The following is a 14799-nucleotide window of genomic DNA, read 5'->3' as shown; positions in this document are numbered from 1 at the left end:
AGTGGAGCTAAGTCATTCTATTGATTAAAACCACGAGGGCACTTCCTGTTGTCCTCAGGAAGAAGTGAAACGTCCCAGCGTGGCTGGCAAGGGTTTCCGACCATTAGCCTCTGTCTGCCTCCTTCAGCGGTCCCTGAGCCCTCTGCCCTCAGCCCCCTGCAGCGGCCCTAGACCCCTTTTGGTTTCTCAAACTCCAAGTGCTTTTCTGTTGCCCACGCAGACGCTGGGTCCTGCCCCTCAGTCTCACCGTTCTAGCTTCCCTCTTCTCAGTTACATGGCCTTTCAACCATAAGGTATTCCTGACTGTCCCCTCAACATAACTTCTGTCACCACGGCCATCACTGGCTGCTGCTCTGTCTTCCTTCCTGACAGGAATTCCACGCAGGCCCCCAACTCACCATGTGGCTCACTGCTGAACCGCAGCCTGAGCACAGTGGTTGGCACGCTGAGGGGACTGACGTGCTTTCACTTGGGTTTGTGGTCCCTCCTCCTCGTTCCACACACCACCTCCCTGTCCCGTCTCCTCTTATCAGGCATCTCTTCCCCTCAGAGCTGGTGTTTTCATGCCCTTCATGAGTTCCTGCCCCTGGGAGGGTTTCTGCAAAAACTTTCTGGAAGGATCACATCTCTCACAACTGCCTTCAAAAGAACTTTTTTTTTATTATTATTATTTAGAAATGCAGTTATATACAGAGAACAATTAAAATTAAATTAAACTTTGTACAAATATTAAAATACTATCTTCACACCCACTGCAATGTACAGGATACCAAAAAATATATATATAAAATAAAATAAAGCAAACCCAAACTGATTGGGTGACATCCTGCACAGTCAATGATGCGCGTGTCATGTGAAACTGTTGCTGAGGTTCCATAGTGGCGTGATGAGCCGCCAGGCCACCCTCAACCCTCTCTTCTCCCTGCATGATGGTCCAAGTGCTTTGCCCAGGCACATCCCCCAGCTCCTAGCACAGGGCTCAACCTTGGGGTTCTTGTTCAAAATTCTACTAGATTTTCAACTGGCGGTTAAGAGGAGTTGCTTCCCAGGAAAGCTGAGCCTGCCCTTCACTCTCTGGGGAACTGGCTACTCTACCACTCGGTCTACAAACCTGCCACACAAAATCCTCTCCGAGCCCCTCACCGGACTCCAGTAACAACAGGCCTTGTGCTGAAGGCCAGGAGCCCCGGCAGGCTTCAGGGAAGCTCCTGGACTCTGTCCTCAGCAAGCACATCTGGAATGAAGCTGTCAAGCCTGTGTCCTTTCCCTTCTGGGCCCTATATTTTCAAGGAGAGGGGGGGAAATAACAAACAGGCAAGGATCTAGAAATGTCTGCAGCATTTTTCATTCTCTATGTAGCGATGCTCCCTGGGAATGGAAGTGACAGTTATATGGGAAGCAGTGGTTTGAGCTCCACAGGGGTGGGGAGGGGAAAGGTCAAGTGCTAGGGCTCCTGTGCCACCACTGACTTAGCAGGAAAAGTATACCTTTGTCTGGCCATCAGCTTCTCCATGAAGCTTCACGGCTGGCAGGAAGAATGGGGATGAGACAGGAGTTAAGTTCTGTTTGCAAATGGAGTGTTGGGAGGATGTACGTTGAAATGCCTTATAAAACCAGAAGAACTCACAAAGTGGCCAGGACTTGGCCCATTTCACAGTTCACACCCAGTGAAATGGGAACACAGCACACAAAACTCAAAAATGGCAAAAGATAGAGCCTACCTGCTGAACTAAGGCATTGAAAATGTTAGAAAATTTAAGTGATTTTTCACCATATACTGGCCCTTGAAAGTCACTGGAATGTGACTGCAAGTTGCCAAGATATAAAACCTACATTGAGTCAGCCCGTGTACGCAAATAAAAAGAAAAAAACGCTTCTTAAAAGTCCTTTGGTGCCAACTGTTCTCCTGTACAAGTCCTCTGCTGGGTTCCCCTAGAGGTGAGCCCAGGGAAGCCACACCAGGGCAGCTTTCCCCACTGCTCCAGGCCCCTCTGGTGGCCCCCAACACCACCTTGTCTCTCAGCCAGCCCCCACCCCAAGGCCACCGTGGAGGCCCTGATCCTTCACATCTGAAACAAGGGCCAGAAGCTCTAGAAACAGCAGTTCATGGCTGATTTGGGAGACGAGAACTAATTGCGGGAAGCCATCACGGCGGGTAAGCAGGGAGGTGAGGCTGGCCCGGTACCCACATGCCAGGGGCCTCCAGGAGGCAGGCTTCATCAAAGCCAGGGACAGGGGAGCAGGGGAGGGGAGCCTCCCAACTTTTCTCTCCTCCCTCCCAGGTGGCAAGTCTGGGCTTGTGATCCCCGCAGGGTGGGCGGGCAAGGTGAAAGAAGGGTTCAGAAGGCAGGCTTTTTTATTTTTTTCAAGCGGCAGGCGGATCATCTCTGTGGCTGGATAAACCGCAAACAAAAAGTGCAATCTCATGGGGAAAACCCCCAGAGTATTTATATAAAAAAAGGGTAAGAGCCCCGTTTAAAAAAATATTCTAGACGCGAGTTCAGGTGCTGGAAGATGGGGAAACGAAAGCTGCGGGCTCAGCAGTGAGACTCTGCAGGCACCCCCAGCCCATCCCCCTACCGGGCCTTGCTCCCTTCCGGAGGAAGACAAGGGTACCACGGGCGGAGCAGAACCTGTGCGGGCTGAAGTGACTGGGGTCGTGGGGACCCTGCCCTCCAGATGGGCCCCGGGCCAGCCACAGCTGGTAGGCGCATCTCTGGACACGGCCTCTTTGGAGGCCAAGGGCAGGCCTACTCTGTTCTGCACTTTCCCTTAGGCACCTCCTCCTTGCGGGCCAGGGCTGTGGGCACCAGGTGGGAAGGAGAGAGAGAAACGCTCGGCAGGCATTGCCCTTACCTGAGAGGAAGGAAGACTACAGGGGTGAGAGGCCAGGATAAGCGGGAATAAAGTGCGAGTGTTGAGCAAGGGGGTGGGAGGCTGAGAGAAGGCCACCGGAGCTACCCTGGTAGGTCAGGAACTGAAAACGCCCCAGGCTCGAGTATTTTCAGGCTCAGCGGGGAGCAGAGGGGCAGCGCTTCAGGAACAAAAGCAACAACAAGCACTCCCTAATGCCACATCTCATGAAGAGGCAGCAGCCCGCTGAGGGAGCAGCCCCAGCGAGGGCCCTGGCCACTCCTTCCACACCAGGGCCCTGGAGCCAGGCTGCTCCCAAACCGTCCCCACCAGCAAGCGCACGCAGCGGGTGGGGGTGTGTGCTGATGTCTCCAGGGGTGTCGTCTGTCAGCTGTGACGAGTGGAAGGCAGCAGGGGAGGGCGGGAGGAGGAGGAGAAGCAGCAGCGAGCAAGCGGCAGCATGCTTCCCGGGCACAGTTACTAAGGCACGTGACTGCGGTGACGAGGACCCTCAGGACTGGGCCGGAGCTGCCTGCAGCCGTCTGGGGGCTCGGTCGGTGCCCCGCAGGCCCCCTTCCATCACCACGAACCCAGGACGAGGCCACTGGCCCCCAACTGCCAGTGACCAGTGGGGCATCCCACGGCATCTCAGAACTCTCAAGTCCCATGAGGGACGCCGCTGGCCCTGGCCAGCAAGGAAGCCAGGGCCACACGGCGTCACACCCAGGAGGCAGCAGGCACCTTCCCCTTAGGCTCCAGGGAAAGAGAAAAAAAAAAAAAAAAACAAGGCCAGGAAGGCCAGATGCTGGAAGCAGGAAGTGAGGACTTGCATATTAGGAAGACAAATCATTAACAGCCACCTTCCTTCCCTCCCTTGGGATCTTCTGGACGCTTCTCAGAAACTCACCAGGGCCAGGAGCCGCCACCTCTGAGCTAGACAGCTGGAGTGAGGATGGCTGCGGGGTGACTTTTCACAGCCTCCGTCCTCAGTCGAGGCAGTGCACCACTGCTGTCAGCCAGTGGCAGGCCCAGGGCCCCACACTCTGGCCCCACCTGAAGCCACTTTGGGATCTGCTCCTGCTAAGGGCAGTGGTGCCAGTCTCCAAAGCAAATGGGCCAGACCCAGGCCTGGCCCCCCTGGGGGAGCAGCAGCGCAGCCGTGAAGGCTTGTAGGACAGCAACCAGCCCGCGTGACAGGGAGACCGGACTGGGGGGAGGAAGGCACAAGTAAACACGGCGCGCTCGGGCCACGGGAGCCGGGGGGCTGCCACCCAGGAGCTGGCTGCAGGGGACTGGAGGGCTCCGGGGAGGGAAGGGGTCAACCCACACGTTCAGATAACGTCCCCGACACAGGTGGAAAAGCTGGGGCGCACAGGGAGCCAGCTCCTCCAGACGTCCAGCAGGCAGATGGCGAGATTCTTCCTGGAGTTTCCAGCAAAGTGGGCCTGTGGGCCCTCAGAGGTGCGGAGATACAGACACACAGGTGGGCAGCTCAGGTCTCCGGGCAGGGCGGCTGGAGGACGTGGTGCTCAAACCCACAGGGAGAGGAGGAAGGGCAGAGAGGAGAGAAGCCCGTGGCAGCCCTCATGCTTCTTTCAACAGTGGGATATCTGCGGGCGGAGGAAGACGGAAAGCAGAGTGGTTACCCGTGTGGGTGACGGCAGCACAGCTCACCCCACTGCGGGGGCCCCTCGCACACTCCTAGCTAGTCTACACCCCTCACCCCTTCTCCAGGCCTTCCTGCTCATCTCTCCGTCTGTCTGTGTGAGAAAACCTGAACAGCCAGTCCAGTATTCAAACCCTTTCTGGCCCTGCCCCCCGCACCCTCCTCCGCTTGGATGCTGATGGTTCAGTTGCTTCTCTTTCTACCCTTATTCTCATCTTATGAGGCTACTGAGCCCTGGTAAGTCTCACCTCCTTCTGAAAGCCATCCTTCAGCTGTGTGATTCTGAGTAAATCAATCCCCTTCTCTGGGTCTCAAGTCATCTCACACGTCACCTGGGCTAGACTGATACCTGAAGGGCCTGGCTTCCTGCACAACTGTCTGCCCCAGATAACTTGGGCTTAACCTGCAACCAACTCAATAACCTCTGTGTCTGGTTTTGCACACCCCTCATTCTGACATACCTAATTCAACTGACATGAATTTGAGCAAACTCTGGGAGATATGGAAGACAGAGGACTCTGGCGTGCTGTAGTCCATGGGGTGGCAAAGTGTCGGACACGACAGCAACCGAACAACAATATTCTGACATGGACCCTACCATTTGGTTCCATTTTTTTCTCTAACTCTCAGGTATATGCTCCATCTTCCCAACTGACTGACAGTCCATGCATGCAGACAGCATGTTTTGTGGTTCTTTCCATCGCACCTGAAACCTAATCCAACACCAGGCACAAGATGGGCTCTGTCTGAATAATGCTTGTTCAACACGTGGAACAAAGCCAGGGACAAGGAGAAGGGAGAAGAGCTGGCACCCCAGGGCTCTTTATGAAGGACAGGGGCTGAGGTCTACGTCAGTACACGCAGACACACAGCATGTACAGCTGGCTGCCCTGGGGCCACTGGCTTCCAACTTTAAATCTGGCCCAAAGATTTAATGGCCCCTTCCTAGCTCTACATCCCACCAAGATAATAGGAGGCATACTGGTGATACTCAGGAAACCCGAAACCTGATCTGCACTTAAAAATTTCCAACTTCTTGGCTTTCAGATATTCTAAACCTTAGACACTAACTGTGGCCAGGACTCGCAGGAAGGGGAGAGCTCTAAAGCACTTTTGGCAGAGGGGTCGGGGGGCAGTGGTGGGGGGGGAACGGGATTGGTAAGCATGGAAGTCCTGACTTTCTAAAGGGAAACATCTAGGTTTATTCTGCATCCTGAACCACAGTGGGATTTCATGTAAAGATGGTTTTTAAAGTGACAAGAGTCAATCCCAGTGTTTGATGCTCCAGGCTCCAGTAAAGGCAGAGGTGTCAGGAGGGAGCAATTTCATCCTCTGACGGCTTTACCACAAAGGCCCCGGAGTTACCTGGGAGGCAATATGGCACCATGGATTATGATACAGGCTTGGGAGCAGATCCATCTGGCTTCAAATCCCAATTCAGCCATTTACCAAGACTTACCCTCTTGGAGCCTCAGCTTCCCTATCTGTAAATTGGTGTTGGTTACAACACCTACTTCTCAGGATCACCGTGAGGTCTGACCTGAGGTAGTGCAAGAAAACCAAACAGCACAGGAGCTGACATGCTCCTGGTTAGAATGAAGCAGCAGAATGCTCTGGCAGAGATACAGGCTCCAGTTTTTCTAAGACCCCACGCCTCCTTGTCATTCCTGTCCTTTCAGGAACATAAGAATTATAACAAGAGGACAGGCCCCACTTCCACCTCCAACTGGCTGTCTACCCTTTGATTTAGTATTTCCCTGAGGCCATGAATAGTTTCAGAGACTCCAAACCTATTAAGACTCACAGACAATAGCAAAAAGTCTCCCAATACAGAGCCCAAAGGCCCACCTAGGGTAAAATCCTATTTTGTACGATAATCCCCTAGGTACTATCCTTCTTTGCCCCAGGCACACCAATGATTAGAAAGGCTCACTGCCCTCCCTCACTCCCAGCAAGGGCCCTGGGCACCGGCACAGACCACCTACCATCTGTGTAGTCCTCTGACGCGAGGCTCTGTATGTCACTGTTCTCTGAATCCGGGGCTTCTTTGTGTGCCGCTCGGCTGTTCCCTGAGCCGGCCACCCAGGAAGAGGTGGTTGCCTGGTGCACCATCACAGTCTCTGAGCCCCGAGAGCCCCAGGCTTCACACAGTCCAGACTGGCCCGGGGCCTCTTCCTCGCTGCCTGCAGAAGAACAGGCCCCCTGGTCCTGCGGGTGCGGCTCCCTCATCCCGCTCCTCCCGCTGGGCCCAGACCCTTCTGACAGCACAATCTGCACTCTGGGGTCTGCTGGCGGCACACAGTGACCAGAACTGCCGTATACAGCCTCCTCATACGACGGGAGCGCAACCTGGACTCCGTCCACCATGATGGAGACCTGGTCCCCGGACACTCCCTGGTCACGCCTGCGTCCGGAGAAGCAAAGGACAAAGGAAGAATCAGAACATGCACACAAGTAGGCATCACAGTACCAACAATACCAACCGTTTCTGAGGGCTTACTATGTACCAGGCACGGCACTAGGGCTTTATACACTCACCCCACTGCATCCTCACCTGAGTCCCTCACCAAGAACGTGGATGAGGCTCCGAGGAGCTAAGCAACCTGCCCAGGCACACAGCTGGTAAGGGAGGAAACTAGGATGTGCACCCATTCCACCTGCTTCCAGAGACTATGTTACTAGCCTCTGGGTATACAGGCACCTGGCCCTCTGGTCCTGTGCAAAAACCAGGAAGCTCGAGACTCAGAAATAAAGCCACGGGCTCAGCACAGCTAAGCCAGGAAAGTGGAAGAGCGGTGGCTGCGTGTACTTGTGAACACACCTGCCTGTACACTTCCAGCGGGCACACGGTGTGGCACGTACACTCGTTGTTTAGTTGCTAAGTCGTCCCTGACCCTTTTGCGACCCTGTGGACTGGAGCCCACCAGTCTCCTCTGTCCATGGGATTTCCCAGGCAAGAACACTGGACTGGGTTGCCATTTCCCCTCCAGGATCTCCTCAACCCAGGAATTAAATCTGCGTCTCCTGCATTGGCAGGTGGATTCTTCACTGCTGAGCCACCAGGGAAGCAAATTACATCTCCATAAAGGTCCTTTTAAAAAGAGGAGAAGGAAAAGAAACACCGTGATCTTGAAATGGGACACTGGACTCGAAAACTGAAGGAAGAATTCTGTTCTTTTGACTCAAGTCACTTTACTTGCCTTTTATTTTTTTAATTTTGTAAACTTAAAAAAACCCTGTGGATTATAACACAAATATAACCACTGACATAGCAGAAATAAAACACAGAAAAATGTATACCTGATTTATTCCAAAGGTAATACTAGTGTATGGGCTTCCCTACTGGCTCAGCAGTAAAGAATCTGTTTGCAGTGTAGAAGATGCAGAGAAGCAGATTCGATCCCTAGGTCAGGAAGATCCCCTGGAGAGGGAAATGGTAAATCACTCCAATAATCTTGCCTGGAAAATCCCACGGACAGAGGAGCCTGGTGGTCCAGGAGGTCGCAAAGAGTCAGTCATGACTGAGCGACTAAACAATAATGCCAGTGTATAACCATGACCATTCCTATCACCTCACCACCAAAAGTAACCACTATCCTAACTTACATTAAAATCATTCCTTTGACTTTAATTTTAGTAACTTTAATGCCTAAGCATGAATTCTTCAACATTGTTTAGTTTTGAGGTTTTGTGACCTTTTATGAATGAGATAGAGATAATAAATGTGTGTGTCTGTGTGAGAATAGGCGTGTGTGGTTTTGTATTTTACTCGACATTATGTTTGGGAGATTCAGCCGTGCAAATACCTTTTTTCTGGATCACTTTTATACACAGGCTCCCACCCCAAACCAAATAAATCTGGGGATGGAGGCCCAGGTGCTGGCGCCTGTGTTTAGTTCCCCACTGGAGCCTCTCTGTGCATCCAGGAGTGGGGACCAGGGAGACAGGGCAGCGGCCTGCAAACACGAGCCTGCCCCAGAACCGCTTGGACTGCTGACGAAAGGCAGAGCCTCTCATTCTGTCAGTCTGGGTGGGGCCTGCAAATCTGCATTCATAACAGGTTCCCAGGTGATGCTGCTGCTGCCGGGACCACATGTGAGAACCACTGACATAGCAGAAATAAAACGGCACTGGAGTGGGAGACTGGGGTTTAAGTCTCAGCTCTGTAGTCACCTAGAGCAGTGGCACCCAACCTTTTTGGCACCAGAAACTGATGTTGTGGAAGATAATTTTCCACAGACAGAGGTGTGTCAGGGGGTGGTTTGGGGAAGATTCAAGTGCATCACTTTTACTGTGCACCTTATCTCTAATCTAACACTGCCACTGACCTAACAGGAGCTACTGGTCTGTGGCCCAGAGGTGGGGGCTGGGGGGGGCTCCCCTGACCTAGAGGGATGACCCTCTCTGACTTTTACCTCTCTGAGCCTCAGTTTCCTAATCTGCAATGATCCTGTGAGGATTACGATGATGGATGTGAAGCAAAAGCACACTGCCTGGTACACCTGGAAGTTTAACACACGCAGGGCCCTCCCCTTTCCCTGGGCACACATGGACCAGCAGAGGCCAGCAAGCCCACCAGCACCCCTCTGCCAGTCCAGGGCCAGCCCCTAACAGTGACGCCTGCTGCCACCGCCACTGGGCTCACCGGCTGTGATGGAAAGACTTCAGCTTTGGCTGCAGCAGCACAAACAGCACCACGAGGAGGAGAATGAGCGCCACGGAGCTGGCAGTGGAAGCCACGATGGACAGCGTGGGGACCCCGAGCGAAGTGTGGATATCTTTGTCTATGGAAACAAGCCATCATCACCAGTGTTTTGTACCCAGACACATGGAACGCGAGCCTCATGGCTGACCTTCAAAGGCCCCCTGCATGGTGCCCCAGTGAGACGTGCTAGGTATGGCCAGGGTCGCTTTTGGAGCAACAGTGCAGAGCCAAATGGCTTTTATGTCAAGGAAAACGGACATTTCCCTATTCTGTTCCTGAAACTAAAATTCCCTTCACCTTGGACTGCTGAGGACCATCTAACACCTAAATTCACTTAACCCTAGAGATCTTACCTTTATAAACCCAAGCTGATCCTGTCCTCAACAGCAGGTTCAAAGACATGAACCATTCAAATGCACACATCTTTCCACCATCTAAAGTTCCGCCCATGTGGCAGCAAACTTTATAAAAACAGGGCTGTAATAACCCTCTGTTCTAAGGTCCTGCATCTTTAGCTGTATATCTAAGGCCGGTCCCCACCCTTCTCCAGAGTGTCACAGTCCTGAAACTGGAGTGAAAAGCCCAGAGATGGCTGCATGTCACACACTTTCCTCAGGAGGCTGGACTTCATGTCATGTACGACAGGAGGAGGCTGAGGGTGAGCGTGCTCCTGTCCAGCTGGACTGCAGCTCCGTAACAAAACAGCGCCCTTCCATTCAGGGAAAAAAAATATACCACAGACACTACAGAAGGTGCCCGCATTGTGCCCCTGTGTTAGCAGAACACAGCCAGAGGTCACCAGCCCTGGGCTAGAGCATCAAGGGACTTTGCATCGCACAGCAGACGCCTCAGTGGCTCAGCTGAAACGCCGCGGGACACGCATCAGCAATCCAAATGTCTAACCGAGACGTGAACCCCAGAGGAGGGGAGGCTGCAGGGTGCCAGAGGGACCACACTGCCCCCCACAGCACAGGGCCCTCTGGAGCGAGTGCGTGCCACTGCCTGGGAGCCCGAAGGGAAGCAGGAGCCCAGCAGCAAGTACCCCACTCTCGCTTGCCAAACTGACCCTCGTTGAGACGGCAGCTGATCTCCATGGCTGGTTTCCACTCGCCATTCTTACACGTCAGGTATTTGTAGTCACCCTTCAACATGTAGCCTTCGGCACACAGGTACTCAATGACGCTGCCGGAGTTCAGGGGGTCTCTGCAGGGCCGGGGGTGGCAGATGTAGCCACCATTCTCTGGCTCCGGTGGCAGGGAACACACTGCAGAGATGGAGAGAGAGGAGGTACCTTGATGAGGTTTTCCAGCGGGAGTGCCGTTGGCAACACGGAGAAGGGCAGTGCTGAAGGCCTCGGTAGGAAACACCTCAGGAGCAGAGCGCCAGACCCTTGGAAAGGCTGCTGCCGGAACACTGGAAGATCAGGTTGCCAAAGACAGAAGGAGGCGCCCTGGCAACAGGGGAAGCCGGGCTGCCAACACCACGCCCCCACCCCTCCCCTCCCCCTCCCTACTGCCTGCAGAGAACCGCATCCTTCACTCAACAGTAGTCTGACCAAGCTAGATTCACAGAGACCTAGTGTGTAATACAGTTTTAATAAAACCTACTGGAACACAATGAAACCAAGTGACAGGTGGTAAAACACCAGTAACCTGCAAGGGGGAAATGTTAGCTTTGTTTCCAGATCAGGATCAGAAAGGACTCCTCTGTGTGATAAAATGTGCCTTCTTGGCTTCTGATGCGTTTCCTGGGAGGCTTCCCAAGCCCCCGGCACCATGCATTCCCTGAACTGCGTGGTCACTGGCATCACTCAACTCCATCCTACAGTGAAGCCTGTATTTTTCATTGAGGTAGGTCTGCTCAGTTTTAAAATCTCTGTGGAGTAGTCATCATGCCTCCCCTTTGACGATGAGGACACTGGTCCACAAAAGTTAAATGACTTTGAGCCAAGTGTAAGGCAGAGAGAGTCAAGGGCAGACCGGGGAACAGAGCTGGGTCTCCTGATTCAAAACCTGCTCTTCCCACCAGCAGACACTGCTTCCACTCCAGGAGTGAGCGGGCCTTTAAGAACTGTGTATGTCAAGGTTACCTCCCTCTGAACAAGGAAAATGGCAAACGGTACCTAAGTGCTGGGGGAACTGGGATGGAGACAAGCTGTGGTAACAAGCTCCCTGGAGCGGCCCAGGGAGAAGGCGGCCTCCAATTCCAAGGCCTGGGGAGGACGTGAAGCGCCTGGATGGACACTGCAGAACCCAAGTCCCCAGGCAATAGATCAAGGGGTGTGCCTCGCAAAAACAGGAAGGGGACAACAGGTTCCCTCAGGGATCACTGTTTGGAAGAAGATATGCTGGCAGATGGCCAGGCACCCACAAACTTCAGCTTACCCCAAGCCTTACTAATGCAGGAAAGATGAAAGTCTCCAAAGGACTTTAGATTTTGCTGACAGATACCCTGTCCCCATCAAGATATCACCAGGACATCAATATGAAAATAAGACCTGCTGGGTTTCTGTTTTTCACTTCCTCTAATAGACCGAGTTTCTGACTGTCTGAGATAAGGTACTCTCCCTTCATGGGAATGCCCACCACTCTCACCAAATAAATACCACTTCCCTTCAGCCTGCAAACTGCTCTTATGTAAGATGACTGCCAACCAGGAGAGGCGGGGATATGAAGTAAAAAAAGAGATGATGGTTCCCTGCCCTCAGGCTACTTATCATTGAGATTCAGAGAAAAGACTCCATTACTTAACCTATTAAAATAATGAGGTAGGTCCACAGGTATCAGAGAAGTCTGAACGTCCTCTCTGAAACTAGTATATGAGCCCAAATAAGCCCACTCAGCGCCCTCTAAGGACACACCATCATCTCTAGACTCTTCCCATGCCACCCAGCTCGCCCAAAGGCTGGAACAGGAGGCAGACACAGGCATCACACCTCTCCTGGTGCCTCTCTAAACTCTGGCCAAGGTGCTCAAAGAGCTGGCCAGCTGGATTGCCAAAGGAAGCTCAGCAAACCACTTTACCTTGTACACTCTCCCTCTTTTATTCAGGGCAACAAGCCTGCCAGAGATCGCCTGGCTCTCTCCAGATTGTGTCTAATTGGTTCATTTCCTCAGTGTAATTAATGGTGAGCATCTGACAGCAGCTCCCAAAAGCAGGCAGGACTCACACAGGTCCAGTGTGCGGGGGAGGACAGTCCCAGGGGAAGGACTGCTGATTCTCAAGTCATTCCGGCTCTGCTGGGCACTTCTGCCCAAAAAGCCCACATCGTCACGGAACCCCTGAGAGGACCCTGGACATCACCTGGCACTCACTGCATCAGTACCAAAAGTGAGGTCTACAAAGACGCTACGTACAATTCATTCCGGTTCACTAATATTTACTGATGACTGGGCAGGGATCACTGTGCTCTGCTCTGAAAAAGGATAAAAAGATACACACTGCAGGCGCATGTGTGCTCAGCTGCTCAGTCCTATCTGTCTTCTGTGACCCCACGGACTGTAGCCCACCTGGCTCCTCTGTCCATGGGATTCTCCAGGTGAGAATACTGGAATGGGTTGCCATGCCCTCCTCCAGAGGATCTTCCCAACCCAGGGATCAAGCCTGCATCTCCAGCACTGCAGGCAGATTCTTTACCACTGAGCCATCAGGGAAGCCCAAGCACTCCGGGTACTTGTAGCCAAACAGGGGTATGACAAATAAGTCCACATGTGTATTTTAAAAGCTTCTTTCTTCATGGCTTCTGAGTTTTATGTCGTGACACATTTTGGAGAGTATGTTTAGGAAACTCTTCTAAACATACTCTCCAATATTTTCTTCTCAAGTTTTACAGATTGGTTCTTTGTTATGTAAATAACACCTTCGGAGGGGTAAAAAAAAAATTATAGGAAATATATACCTAGAAAAAAATTCAAAAAGTAGGAGGGTGAACACAGAAAAGTAAGCCCTCTTTCCCAGTCACTCAGTGCTTCTTCCCAGAGATACTCCACACAGATTTTACCCTATACATGTCAAAGAATGAGATTAGTGCTGCAAGAGGGGGAGTTCAGAGCAGGAGAGATCAACCTTGTGTGGGGAAGGGCCAGGAATGGCTACTGGAGGAAGCGGCATTTTCAATGGGGCTTGATTTCAGCGGGAAAGGAGGTGGCGGTTTGAATCGAATGCTCCAAAGCAGCAAAGTGTAGATTAAGCCCAGAGAACATCAGGTAGCCTAGGTTAGCTTGACTGCATGAGAAAATTTGTCCAAATAAATAAATAAATAAAATAATGGTAACAGTAGTAGTAGAAGTAATAATATTGTGAAGAAACCATTTTGCAGAGGGGCCCTGGCTGCAATAGGAGGTGTTCATACCATATTCAATGGGTGAAATCACAAGAAGAGCTGACTTTGATGTAAGTCAAAGAGAGGAGGAAAAAACCTTTGGAGAAGGTCAGCAGTAGAGCCACCCTTGCATGGGGAAATAAACTGGATTAAAACATTCTATGAGGACCATACAAAAGAGACAAACTAGGGTAGAACAGCCTCAGCATCATGAAGGGACCGCCCCAAGTCCAAGGAAGAAATAAGGAGGTCTCAGAAGGAAAAATCAGAAAAAGGCAGGATTGTTTTAAGATGCCAAGAACATAAGGAAAAAAATACAGCCCTCTTGCCCAATCAGAAAGCAGAGTGGGAGCGCCTTGGCAGGGAGCAGGCGTTGGGAGAGGGTCTCAGGGACGCCTGGGCGTCAAAGGACTGGGAAGAACATGAGGAGGATCAAATAAATCACTCGGTGGCTTCCGGGAGCCACTGTTCTGGGCAAGAGGTTGACTTAATCTGTGCATCAGGCTTGCTCTCTCTGACAACCCCAGGTCCGCAGAGGGAGTTTCAAGATCTGTTCTTAGCCCCAAGAAGACAATGAACTCATCTGATTTGGCAAAGCTGCATAATTTTAAAAAGAAGAGGGAGAAAGCCAGAAGATAGAAATTTTACAGAAAAAAAAAAAAAATCAATTAGCTCTCTTTAGCTTCCTTCTCTGCTTCCCATTATCTCTTACAGCCACTTTTTTTGGCCTCCCATGAGCACAGGAATCAGCAAGGTAATTCTTCAGGGTGCCTGTGGAGTGCCCAGGGCACAGCTATCATGAAGCAGGAGACACAGACCAGATGGGGAGGCAGCAGACGGAGAGGAGGCAGAATGATCTGGCTGGTACTCCCATCCCTGAGCCTAAACCAAGAGCAGAAACCAATAAGAGCCCCCAATCAGCCCTCAGATAATGTGATTTTCTTCTGCTGTTCTGGGGACCAGACTTTTAAGAGGAAGCGAGGAATCAGAGACAAAACAAATTCTAAGATTCCATAACAAATGAATCAAAAGAAGCTCCAGGAATGGCCTTGGAGTCAAAGTGTCGAGTTTAACACACTGTTCAGTTCAGTTGCTCAGTTGTGTCCAACTCTTTGCGACCCTATGAATCGCAGCACGCCAGGCCTCCCTGTCCATCACCAGCTCCCAGAGTTCACTCAGACTCACGTCCATCGAGTCAGTCATGCCATCCAGCCATCTCATCCTCTGTTGTTCCCTTCTCCTCCTGCCCCCAAT

The 14799-nt window shown here is 52.0% G+C and overlaps 1 protein-coding gene across 9 annotated transcripts in view; it reads right to left on the bottom strand.

Moving 5' to 3' along the window:
- Positions 1–640: 640 nt before the first annotated feature.
- SUSD6 (sushi domain containing 6) overlaps positions 641–14799 on the bottom strand; it is a 95093-nt gene continuing 80934 nt past the window's right edge. For all 9 annotated transcript variants that reach the window (XM_019969122.2, XM_019969121.2, XM_019969123.2 and 6 more), the window contains 4 exons: positions 10291–10488; positions 9165–9303; positions 6505–6923; positions 641–4463 (listed from right to left, as the gene is read on the bottom strand). In XM_019969122.2, coding sequence (XP_019824681.1) covers positions 4438–4463; positions 6505–6923; positions 9165–9303; positions 10291–10488 — 782 coding nt within the window. In that variant the 3' untranslated portion in view covers positions 641–4437. The remainder of the gene's footprint in view (positions 4464–6504; positions 6924–9164; positions 9304–10290; positions 10489–14799) is intronic.

Source organism: Bos indicus, chromosome 10 (assembly GCF_029378745.1).
Source record: "Bos indicus isolate NIAB-ARS_2022 breed Sahiwal x Tharparkar chromosome 10, NIAB-ARS_B.indTharparkar_mat_pri_1.0, whole genome shotgun sequence".
NCBI classification, from domain to species: Eukaryota; Metazoa; Chordata; class Mammalia; order Artiodactyla; family Bovidae; genus Bos; species Bos indicus.
The sequence above is the reverse complement of the archived record's forward strand: the minus strand, read 5'-3'. Positions and strand labels throughout refer to the sequence as shown.